Source organism: Solea senegalensis, linkage group LG12 (genome assembly GCF_019176455.1).
Source record: "Solea senegalensis isolate Sse05_10M linkage group LG12, IFAPA_SoseM_1, whole genome shotgun sequence".
NCBI lineage: Eukaryota > Metazoa > Chordata > Actinopteri > Pleuronectiformes > Soleidae > Solea > Solea senegalensis.
The window spans coordinates 181,636-194,135 of record NC_058032.1 but is presented as its reverse complement, the minus strand read 5'-3'; the positions used below and the strand labels follow the sequence as shown (position 1 = coordinate 194,135).

The 12,500-nt window shown below is 39.3% G+C and overlaps 1 protein-coding gene across 4 annotated transcripts in view; it reads left to right on the top strand.

Annotated features, from left to right (window-relative positions):
- The first annotated feature begins 702 nt into the window (after nt 1-702).
- LOC122778911 (transcription factor COE3-like) overlaps nt 703-12,500 on the top strand; it is a 32,763-nt gene continuing 20,965 nt past the window's right edge. For all 4 annotated transcript variants that reach the window (XM_044041065.1, XM_044041063.1, XM_044041064.1 and 1 more), the window contains exons 1-6: nt 703-1,011; nt 8,000-8,156; nt 8,385-8,448; nt 8,584-8,639; nt 9,050-9,123; nt 11,172-11,240. In XM_044041065.1, coding sequence (XP_043897000.1) covers nt 887-1,011; nt 8,000-8,156; nt 8,385-8,448; nt 8,584-8,639; nt 9,050-9,123; nt 11,172-11,240 — 545 coding nt within the window. In that variant the 5' untranslated portion in view covers nt 703-886. The remainder of the gene's footprint in view (nt 1,012-7,999; nt 8,157-8,384; nt 8,449-8,583; nt 8,640-9,049; nt 9,124-11,171; nt 11,241-12,500) is intronic.

The window sequence follows — 12,500 nt, the reverse complement described above, 5'->3', positions numbered from 1 at the left end:
TGAGGACCTGAAACAATGAACTGAGGACCTGAAACAATGAACTGAGGACCTGAAACATTAGGCCATGGACCAGAACAAAGCCAATAATTAGAACCAAGGAACCAGGTACTGGTTCAGACTGATTTTACTTTACTGAGAGAGAGAGAGAGAGAGGACCAAACTGCATGGAGCGATCAAAGGCTCTCTCTCTCTGGTTGGATGGAGCTCCTCCCCCTCCTCCCTCTTTCTCCCCATCTTTCCTCTCTCTCTCCTTAACACACACACACACACACACACACACACACACTCACAGAACACTTTTTCTCTCTCTCACCTCTCTTGTCCTTATATGGTCAGGCCCCTCCCCCCGCAGTGATGTCGTCAGCAGCTAGGAGGAAGACCCGTGGGGTTTTTGGGTTTTGGCGTCCAGTCCTGTGGGGCCGCGGGGCTGAGAGTTTCTGCTGCTGCTGCTGCCTCCTTCTCTCCTCTCCTCGCCTCCTCGTCTCCTCCTCTCTTTGGGGAAAAGAAAAAAGACACTTTGCTTTTTCTCGTTTCGCCGTCCGGACCCCGGCGCCGTCTCCTCGTCCTCTGAGGATTTTATTTCTCTTTTTTCTCCTCCGCCTCCTCCTCCTCCTCCGTCGTCTTCTTCCTGTTTTTCCGCATTCCAACACTTTTGAAATCAAAATAAAAACAACACTTTTTTCACTTTACAGCAAAAACTTTAAATAAATCTTTAGAAAAATTCAAAAAGGACAAAAAGTCACAAAAATCCTGCTTCACGTCTTCAACTCATCTGCGTTTTTGCGTCCAGACTTTTCCAAGTGTCCGTTTGTCCCGCAGAGTGCAGCTTTTCTTGTGTTCCTGTTGTTTTTGTGGCGCGGTGGTGCAGCGGCAGACACGGCAGACGATGTTCGGGATCCAGGAGAATCTTCCCCGCGGGAGCACAGCGGCAAGTCTGAAGGAGGAGCCTCTGACCGTGCGCTCGTGGATGCACTCGGCCGGCGTGGTGGACGCCAACACGGCCGCCCAGAGGTAAACTCTCCGCCGCCCAGAGGGATTATGGGAAGTGAAGTCCCAGAGGACTAAACAGGATCTAAATCCTGATCCTGAACGTGTTCCGTCCCTGCAGAGAAAAATAAAAAAAATCAATAAAACAATTATTTATGTTGAATTTGAACAATTTTCTAACGATACATTTTCACTTTTTTTAAAGACAAAATAAAACAAGAACATAAAATGATTCAATTTAAAACAAAACAAACATTTTTAATATTAAAATGTTTTTTTTCTTTAATTAAACGTTTTTGACAAAAATGAAATGTTTCAATGTTTGAGTTAAAGATTGATTATAACAATAATAATAATAATAATAATAATAATAATAATAATAATGATGATAATGATGATAAGGATCCTGAAGGTGAAAGAATAAAAAGTGAAGTAAAGTTTCCCTGAAGTATTCAATAATTACATGTATAATAAAAACTGCTTTTTATTAATATTCTCGTTCTGTTACACAGATTATAATCTGACGCGTCTTCTCTTCTCTGCTTTGACACAATTTACATCGTGCACACGTCTTTATTGACATTATTAATATTATATCTACGTCTTTATTGACATTATTAATATTATATCTACGTCTTTAGTGACATTATTAATATTATATCTACGTCTTTATTTGAAATAATTAATATTATATCTACGTCTTTATTTGAAATAATTAATATTATATCTACGTCTTTATTGACATTTTTAATATTATATCTACGTCTTTATTGATATAATTAATTATATCTGTCTTTATTGACATTTTAATATTATATCTACTGCCTTTATTTGAAATAATTAATATTATATCACGCCTTTATTGACTTTTAATATTATATCTACGCTCTTTATTGATATAATTAATATTATATCTATTTTATTGACATTTTTAATATTCTACGCCTTTATTGACATTTTAATATTATATCTACGCCTTTATTTGATATAATTAATATTATATATCTCGCCTTTATTGACATTTTAATATTATATCTACGCCTTTATTGACATTTTTAATATTATATCTAATGCTCTTTATTTGAAATAATGAATATTATATCTACGCTCTTTTATTTGAAATAATTAATATTATATCTACGCCTCTTTATTGAAATAATTAATATTATATCACATCTTTATTGAAATAATTAATATTATATCTACATCTTTATTGAAATAATTAATATTATATCTACGTCTTTATTGACATAATTAATATTATATCTACATCTTTATTGAAATAATTAATATTATATATACATCTTTATTGACATAATTAATATTATATCTACGTCTTTATTGACATAATTAATATTATATCTACATCTTTATTGAAATAATTAATATTATATACATCTTTATTGACATAATTAATATTATATCTACATCTTTATTGAAATAATTAATATTATATCTACATCTTTATTGACATAATTAATATTATATCTACGTCTTTATTTATAAATTGATTTTGTGTGTGCGCCTCAAACAGAAAATATTTATTGAAATAATTAATATTATATCTACATCTTTATTGAAATAATTAATATTATATCTACGTCTTTATTTGAAATAATTAATATTATATCTACGTCTTTATTGACATTATTAATATTATATCTACGTCTTTATTTGAAATTAGTAATATTATATCTACATCTTTATTGAAATAATTAATATTATATCTACGTCTTTATTTGAAATAATTAATATTATATCTATGTCTTTATTTGAAATAATTAATATTATATATACGTCTTTATTGACATAATTAATATTATATCTACATCTTTATTGACATAATTAATATTATATCTACATCGACGAGACAACAAACACACAAACATCGCACTTATGCCAAGTGTTTACAGTTTGTCACGCACACACTTCCAGCTCTTGTTTGCACATAAATGTTAAAATGACTTTATTGAGATCGATGACATGTTTTATTATTTATTTCTCTTTTGTCAATAATCACACTCTTTATTTTTCTCTGATATTTATGTGTTTTTCCTGTGTTATTTCTTCATCTTTCAGATTAAATGTATTATTATTAATAATGATAATAAGTGATAATAACAGTGATAATATTAATAATGATAATAAATAAAACCTAACGACGACGATGATGAACAGCAATAAATCTATAATCAATAATCTATAAACTGATCAGCAGCGACTTTCACCTGTGAAAAGTGATTTTATTTTGTTAAACAGAAATAATAAGAATCATCATATAAATATTATTATGAACATAATAAAGAAACACTTTTTAACATAAACATAAAATATAAAGCTTTATTTTAATGTCCTCGTGTCTTTTTAAAAATACATATTTCTATTTCTGTCTTGTTTCCTTAAATGTCTTTTTTTTACGTCTCCGTGTCTTTAAACATTTGAGTGTTTTTTTGGTCTTTTTCTTTAAATGTATCTGTGTTTTTGGACATCTTGTGTCTTTTTTTTGGTCCATATTTGTCTTTTCTTAAACTTCCTTTTATTAGGTTTTAAAGTAAAATTGTTGATCATAATTTTTACTTTTTACAATTTGTGTGTGTGCGTGTTTGTGAGTGTGTCTCTGTGTGTGTGAGTTTGTGAATGTGTGAGTGTGTGTGTGTGTGTGTGTTCGTCGCAGTCAAAGTTTAAAGTTCATTATCATCATCATCATCATCATCATCATCATCATCATCATCATCATCATCTACCACTTTATCCTCCACCAGAGGGTCGCTGGGGTGCTGTGCAATCTCCATGGGCTATGAGAAGGGTACACCCTGACAGTTCACCAGTCCATCTAGAGGACACACCACCACACACACACACACACACACACACACACACACACACACACACACACACACACACACACACACACACACACACACACACACACACACACATTAGAGACAAACAACCATTGACTCTCACACTCACTCCTATGGTCAATTTAGAGTGTCCAATTCACCTAATCTCCACATTGCATGTTTTTGGACTGTGGGAGGAAGCCGGAGAACCCGGAGAGAACCCACGCACACACGGGGAGAACATGCAAACTCCATGCAGAAAGGCCCTTGTTCCAACCGGGGCTCGAACCCGGGTCTTCTCGCTGCAAGGCAAGAGTGCTAACCACTAAACCACTGCGTGGACCCGGGGTTAAAGTTAATTTTTTAATATTTTAATCTTTAATCATGTCTTGATTATTTCACTTGATTATTTTATTGTGAAAAGTGAAAGTTTCCTTTGATTTGAGTAGAATAAGATTCAGTCAAATTATAAAAAAACCCTCTAAAGCATCAGGTTTGTTTTGTTTTTCACAATAAAAGTCTCTGTTTCATGTTTAGTTTTTATATTATTTTACCATCAGGTTTGTTTTGTTTTTCACATTAAAAGTCTCTGTTTCATGTTTAGTTTTTATATTATTTTATCCTCAGGTTTGTTTGTTTTTCACATTAAAAGTCTCTGTTTCATGTTTAGTTTTTATATTATTTTACCATCAGGTTTGTTTTGTTTTTCACATTAAAAGTCTCTGTTTCATGTTTAGTTTTATATTATTTTATCATCAGGTTTGTTTTGTTTTTCACATTAAAAGTCTCTGTTTCATGTTTAGTTTTTATATTATTTTATCATCAGGTTTGTTTGTTTTTCACATTAAAGTCTGTTTCATGTTTAGTTTTTATATTATTTTATCATCAGGTTTGTTTTGTTTTTCACATTAAAAGTCTCTGTTTCATGTTTAGTTTTTATATTATTTTATCATCAGGTTTGTTTGTTTTTCACATTAAAAGTCTCTGTTTCATGTTTAGTTTTTATATTATTTTACCATCAGGTTTGTTTTGTTTTTCACATTAAAAGTCTCTGTTTCATGTTTAGTTTTTATATTATTTTATCATCAGCTTTGTTTTGTTTTTCACAATAAAAGTCTTTTGTCCCATCATGTTTCTTTTTCCTCTTCACCTACGAGCGTTAAAATCAAACTGTGATTTAAATAAAACATGATCAATATTTATCAAAACTGAAGATTATATTTTACAACCTGAGCATGTTTATAATTTAAAGTTGAAACTTTAAAGGCACAGTTCACTGTTTTTCTGTTTGAGGCGCACACACAAAATCAATCTGTCAAAAACTGATTCTATCCACGACACTAACGACAAACGCTTACAGACCATCAGTACGTCACATGACCTGACGTTTGTAAACCACACACACACACACACACACACACACACACACACACACACACACACACACACACACACACACACACACTGCTGCCTCCGTCACTAAGTTCTAATGTCTGATTTTAGTGAATTCAGCATTTGAAGTCTTTCATTTAGATTTAACTCAGTGACACAAAGTGACCACACGAGGCAGCAGAGGACCAGCAGCTTGTGTGTGTGTGTGTGTGGCAGAGTGTGTGACTCACCTGTGTCTGCAGTGATGTCATCGATCGTCTGTAAAACAAATGAAAAAAAAAAATGGCTAAATGTCTTATTTGTCCTCTGGGGTCAAAGGCAGTGTTGTGCTAGTTACTGAAAAATAGTAACTAGTCACAGTTACTTGGTAAAAAACAAAAGTAACACGTACTGAAAGTAATGCATTACTGAGAAAGTCACTTTTTAGTTTGAAATAAAGGTTGATTTCAAGTTAATTGTCATCTCAGTTCTGACGTTTTCCTCGACATATGTGTTTTTATCTGTGACATTTGACCATTGGACTCTTGGAATAATAGCCTGATATTGCTAACAATGGTTAGGGTTAGGGTTAACCCTAAAGGCTTGAGTTAGGTTTAACCCTAACCGTTAACCCATCCAAATAAACGATTAAAAGTAGCGTACTGTTGTGCCTGGCTGTGTGTGTGTGTGTGTGTGTGTGCCTGTGTGCTGTGACTCTCGTTAGCTACCTTAGCTGCTAACTTTGTGGAAGCACGCCCCTCCCCAGTGCTTCACCGGATCACTGTAGCTGTTGTTCACTGGAGAAAGTATTTTTGAGCCGGGACACGAACGTTGTTTTACCATCTGATCTGAAAACCTCCACGAGGAGAAACTTCTCTTCCTCTTCTCACTCGCCGTCACGCCGCGCCTTGACCTGTCCAGTTCTCTTCATGGCGCGTGTCTGATCACGTGTGGGACGCTAGAGGGCGACAACCATAGATATGCATAAAGGCTACATGTCTTACGGCAGAGTGTCGAACATCTTGCCACAGTCTGCTCACTCACCCATAACCAGAGCCGGATTAACGCAAAGCCAAACGAGGCACGTGCCTAGGGCCCGATTGGCAGGGGGCCCAGACAGAGGGACAATTGAAACCTAAAAATGACTTGGTCCGCGTTTCAAGATGAAATAATCATCACATGTGTCGTAGCGGTACGTGGACTTTTTAAATGACCGTGACATGTGTCGTAGCGGTATGTGGACTTTTTAAATGACCGCGACATGTGTCGTAGCGGTACGTGGACTTTTTAAATGACTGTGACATGTGTGCGGTATGTGGACTTTTAAATGACCATACATGTGTCGATGCGTGGACTTTTTAAATGACGCGACATATGCGTGGACTTTTAAATGACCGCGACATGTGTCGACGTGGACTTTTTAAATGACAGACATGTGTACGATCGTGGACTTTTAAATGACTGAGCCGGGACTTTTAAATGACTGTGACACGTGTCGATGCGTGGACTTTTAAATGACCGACATGTGTATGCGGTATGTGGACTTTTTAAATGACCGCGACATGTGTAGCGTGGACTTTTAAATGACCGACCGATGCGTGGACTTTTAAATGACGCGACATGTAAAGCGTACGTGGACTTTTTAAATGACCGCGACATGACTTTTAAATGACGCGTAGCGGTACATGGACTTTTAAATGACCATACATGTGTTGTAGCGGTACATGGACTTTTTAAATGACCGCGACTGCGGTATGTGGACTTTTAAAATGACCATACATGCGTGCGTGGACTTAAATGATATTTAGCGGTATGTGGACTTTAAATGACTGTGACATGTGATCGTGGACTTTTAAATGACCGCGACGCGTGCGTACATGGACTTTAAATGTGTGTATTGACTTTTAAATGACTGTGACATGTGAACTGTACCGTGGACTTTTGACATGTGTCGTAGCGGTACGTGGACTTTTTAAATGACTGTGACATGTGGTGCAATGAATACATACACACAAGGTAAATCTCAGGATACAGAATGGCATGAGATATATGTATATTTTTATCATAGGAATATTACTAATATAATAAAATAATTTATTTAATAATTATTACATGTTTAGTTTAAACAAGTAATACTTCTAATTATTGGATTATATTAGTAATTCTCCTATTATAAAAGTATACATATACGGTATCTCATGCCATTCTGTATCCTGAGTTTTACTTTGTGTGTATGTATTCATTGCACCTTTCTGTTCTGTTTAATTTTATTTGAAGCCCATGATTATAATTATTCATAAATATGTGTCATGGACACGTAAAAGTCCATGTACCACTACGACACATGTTATGAGTGAGTGAGCTGACTGTGGCAAGATGGCCGCCACATGTGGACGTTTGACATCTAGCCTTTATATACATCGATGGCGACAAGTGCTTTGTTGTCAATTCAATTAAACTTTATTGATCGCTAAAATGTTATGGGAACTGTGTGCCGTTGTAAAACTTCACCAAACAAAAAAACAACGTGTTACATAATTACTTACTGAATAAAGTAACGGCGTTACTAATAACACGGGTCAAAGGTCAAATGTCCTGTGAAGGCTTCACTCACACAAACACAGCTCAAACATGACAGCGGCTAAAGCAGTGGTTCTCAAACACTGGGTCGGGACCCACACATGGGTCATGGGAAATTATTTAAACCCTTCAAGACTCCTCCCTCAAACAGAAGTGATGTCACAGTTTTCAGTGTTTGTTGATAAATATGTCTGTCTCTCTGTCTGTGTGTCTGTCAGTGGGGTGGGGTTAGCTCGCGCTCACTTTGAGAAGCAGCCTCCGTCAAACCTGAGGAAATCAAACTTCTTCCACTTCGTGTTGGCGCTGTACGACCGCCAGGGTCAGCCAGTGGAGATCGAACGCACCGCCTACGTGGACTTTGTGGAGAAAGAGAAGGTAAGACGCCATGATGGGGAAAACAACATACACAACATACACAAACACAAACACATCAGTGTTCAACTTTAACTCCACCCCTTAGAGATGAATGCCATGATCACAGGGATAGAGGCTCAGAAAACAAACACACCCACACAGAAAAAGACAGATGAGCTGCTTTTACATAAATACATTACATAAATCAAACGCACCTGTTTGGCTGTGTGTGTGTGTGTGTGTGTCCAGGAGCCGACAGGAGAGAAAACAAACAACGGGATTCACTACAAACTACAGCTGCTGTACAGTAACGGTGGGAGCACTCGTTTTACCGCACAGCACAGCTCAGTTTACCAATACAGCATGTTCTCCAACTGTGTGTGTCTGTGTGTGTGTGTGTATGTGTGTGTGTGTGTGTGTGTGTGTGTGTGTGTGTGTGTGTGTGCAGGAGTGAGAACAGAGCAGGATCTTTACGTCAGACTCATCGACTCTATGACCAAACAGGTGAGATGTTATTGATGATTGATTATCAGACAGAAGGATTTCAAAATAAGAGCATGCAGCATACACTAGCTGTTAACTATAACTAACTAGTTTACTATCACTGTTAACTATCACTAACAGTTAACTATCACTAACTAGTCTACTATCACAAACAGTTAACTGTCACTCACTGGTTAACTGTCACAAACCATTAACTATCACTAAATGTTAACTATCACTAACTGTTAACTATCACTAACTAGTTTACTATCACTAACGTTAATTATCATTAACTAGTGTACTATCACTGTTAACTATCACTAACTAATTAATAGAGAACTAGCTAACTGTTCAACATGCAGCCTGTAAGCTGTTTAGCTAACAGCTTACAGGCTAACAGGCTCCTCCCCCTCCTCCTCCCTGTGCTGCAGGCGATCATCTATGAAGGTCAGGACAAGAATCCAGAGATGTGTCGTGTTCTACTCACACATGAGATCATGTGCAGGTGAGGAACTGGACCAGGACTACAGGTTCTCAGTAGAGCAGGTTCTCAGTAGAGCAGGTTCTCAGCAGACCAGTTTCTCAGGTCATCAGGTTCTCAGTACAGCAGGTTCTCAGTAGATCAGATTCTCAGTAGATCAGGTTCTCAGTAGACCAGGTTCTCCAGTAGACCAGGTTCTCAGTAGACCAGGTTCTCAGCAGACCAGTTTCTCAGGTCATCAGGTTCTCAGTACAGCAGGTTCTCAGTAGATCAGATTCTCAGTAGAGCAGGTTCTCAGAGCAGGGTTCTCAGCAGACCAGGTTCTCAGGTCATCAGGTTCTCAGTACAGCAGGTTCTCAGTAGATCAGGTTCTCAGTAGAGCAGGAGTTCTCCAGTAGAGCAGGTTCTCAGCAGACCAGGTTCTCAGCAGTCATTCTCAGGTTCTGGGTACAGCAGGTTCTCAGTAGATCAGATTCTCAGTAGAACAGGTTCTCAGTAGACCAGGTTCTCAGCAGACCAGGTTCTCCAGGTGACCAGGTTCTCAGCAGACCAGGTTCTCAGGTCATCAGGTTCTCAGTAGAGCAGGTTCTCAGTAGACCAGGTTCTCAGTAGATCAGATTCTCAGTAGACCAGGTTCTCAGCAGACCAGGTTCTCAGGTCATCAGGTTCTCAGTACAGCAGGTTCTCAGTAGAGCAGGTTCTCAGTAGAGCAGGTTCTCAGTAGATCAGGTTCTCAGTAGACCAGGTTCTCCAGCAGACCAGGTTCTCAGGTCATCAGGTTCTCAGTACAGCAGGTTCTCAGTAGATCAGGTTCTCAGTCAGTAGTAGCAGGTTCTCAGTAGATCAGGTTCTCAGTAGAGCAGGTTCTCAGTAGATCAGGTTCGCAGGTTCTCAGTAGATCAGGTTCTCAGTTCTCAGTAGATCAGGTTCTCAGTAGAGCAGGTTCTCAGTAGATCAGGTTCTCAGTAGAGCAGGTTCTCAGTAGAGCAGGTTCTCCAGTAGACCAGGTTCTCAGCAGACTAGGTCTCTCAGGTCATCAGGTTCTCAGTACAGCAGGTTCTCAGTAGAGATTCTCAGATCTCAGTAGAGCAGGTTCTCAGTAGATCAGTAGATTTCTCAGTAGAGCAGGTTCTCAGTAGATCAGGTTCTCAGTAGAGCAGGTTTCTCAGTAGAGCAGGTTCTCAGTAGACCAGGTTCTCAGCAGACTAGGTTCTCAGGTCATCAGGTTCTCAGTACAGCAGGTTCTCAGTAGAGCAGATTCTCCATTCTCCAGTAGATCAGGTTCTCAGTAGAGCAGGTTCTCAGTAGAGCAGGTTCTCAGTAGTAGAGCAGGTTCTCAGCAGACTAGGTTCTCAGGTCATCAGGTTCTCAGTAGAGCAGGTTCTCAGTAGAGCAGGTTCTCAGTAGAGCAGGTCAGCAGACTAGGTTCTCAGGTCATCAGGTTCTCAGTACAGCAGGTTCTCAGGTCATCAGGTTCTCAGGGGTTCTCAGTAGATCCAGGTTCTCAGTAGAGCAGGTTCTCCAGGTTCTCAGTAGATCAGGTTCTCAGTAGAGCAGGTTCTCAGTAGATCAGGTTCTCAGTAGAGCAGGTTCTCAGTAGATCAGGTAGGTTCTCAGCCAGAGCAGACTAGGTTCTCAGGTCATCAGGTTCTCAGTAGAGCAGGTTCTCAGCAGGTTCTCAGTACAGCAGGTTCTCAGGTCATCAGGTTCTCAGTACAGGTTCTCAGGTCATCTTCAGTACAGCAGGTTCTCAGTAGATCAGGTTCTCAGTAGAGAGCAGGTTCTCAGTAGATCCAGGTTCTCAGTAGTTCTCAGTAGATCAGGTTCTCAGTAGAGCAGGTTCAGTAGATTTCTCAGTAGAGCAGGTTCTCAGTAGAGCAGGTTCTCAGCAGACTAGGTTCTCAGGTCATCAGGTTCTCAGTAGAGCAGGTTCTCAGTAGAGCAGGTTCTCAGCAGGTTCTCAAGAGCAGGTTCTCAGTAGAGCAGGTTCTCAGTAGAGCAGGTTCTCAGTAGAGCAGGTTCTCAGAGGTCCTTCACTGTAAAATCACAAGTTTTTGTTGTTGTTTTCACAGTCGCTGCTGTGATAAGAAGAGCTGTGGAAACAGAAATGAGACGCCGTCAGATCCTGTCATCATCGACAGGTAACACACACACACACACACACAGGTGTCTGTGGTGAGTTCAGGTGTCTGTGGTGAGTTCAGGTGTCTGTGGTGAGTTCAGGTGTCTGTGGTTAAATTTTCCTGATAGTTACAGTCTGTACAGAGTGTGTTAATCCCCCTCCTCCTCCCCCTTCTTTCTCTCCCCCTCCTCCTCTCCCAGGAGGAATCACACACTCTCCTTTTTTCACCTCCCCCTTCCATTCCTCACCCCTCCTCCTCCCCCTCTCCTTTCGTCCTCCCCCTGAGTATTAACTCCCCCTCTTTTCTCTGAGGCTGTGAGAGGAGGATGAGGGGGAGGGGAGGAGGAGGGGTGTGGATGGAGTGATGGAGGTGAGGAGGTGTAAGTGGATGGTGTGACTGCAGTTCTTTGAAAAGAGAAGTGGTGATGTTCCAGTGGCTGCAATGCATCATGGGAAGGTCTCCTGTGGGCGTTGTCCACTGAACAGGAAAACGCGTCCTTTCAGAATAAAAGTTTGTGATTCTCCTCCAGGTGAGGTTAAAGGGATGTGATCAGATGATCTTCATCTAACAATAACTTACCTATATGTTAATGACATGATAAATATCAAAATGAACACAGATTATGGAAAAAAGGCTCCGCCCATTTATGTTAAAGAGAAAATTGTTACATATTTGTAATAATTATCGTGATAAAACCATAAAATGGAACCTCATTATTGTAGCAGGATAATTATGAAAGAAAGGACTGAGTCGTCTTCCTCTGTGCAGCTGATGATGATGATGATACACACTCTCATCTTCCTCTCTCTCCTGCTGAATACCTGATGTGAGATTTTTTTAAAGGGGGGGTCTGGAGTGTGCAGGTCTCTGGTGTGTGCAGCGTGGGATTATGGGAGGACGGCGTGCTGTCAGTCAAGCGGCGAGCGTAGGTGTGATGTGGTGCTGGTTTTGGAGGGAATCTCATTACCGGCGTGTTTGGAGGTGACTGACAGCAGAATAATGTTTGGAGCCCCCGGAGGCCAGATGTTAAATGTATGAATGTATGAAGAGCGGCTGAATATAATGGTCACGCACTGAAGAGGGTGACCCTGAACGCACCATCTCATCTGTCTGTCTGACTGAGACAGCTGCACCTGAACGCATCACTGACGTCACCAAAACAACAGTAAACAACAAAAGAGGCAGAATATTAGGAACAGCAGCTGTACCTATTAAAGTGTCCTGACCCCGCCCTCTCTCCTGGCTCCGCCTTCTGTCACACCTGGTTTATACTCAGCT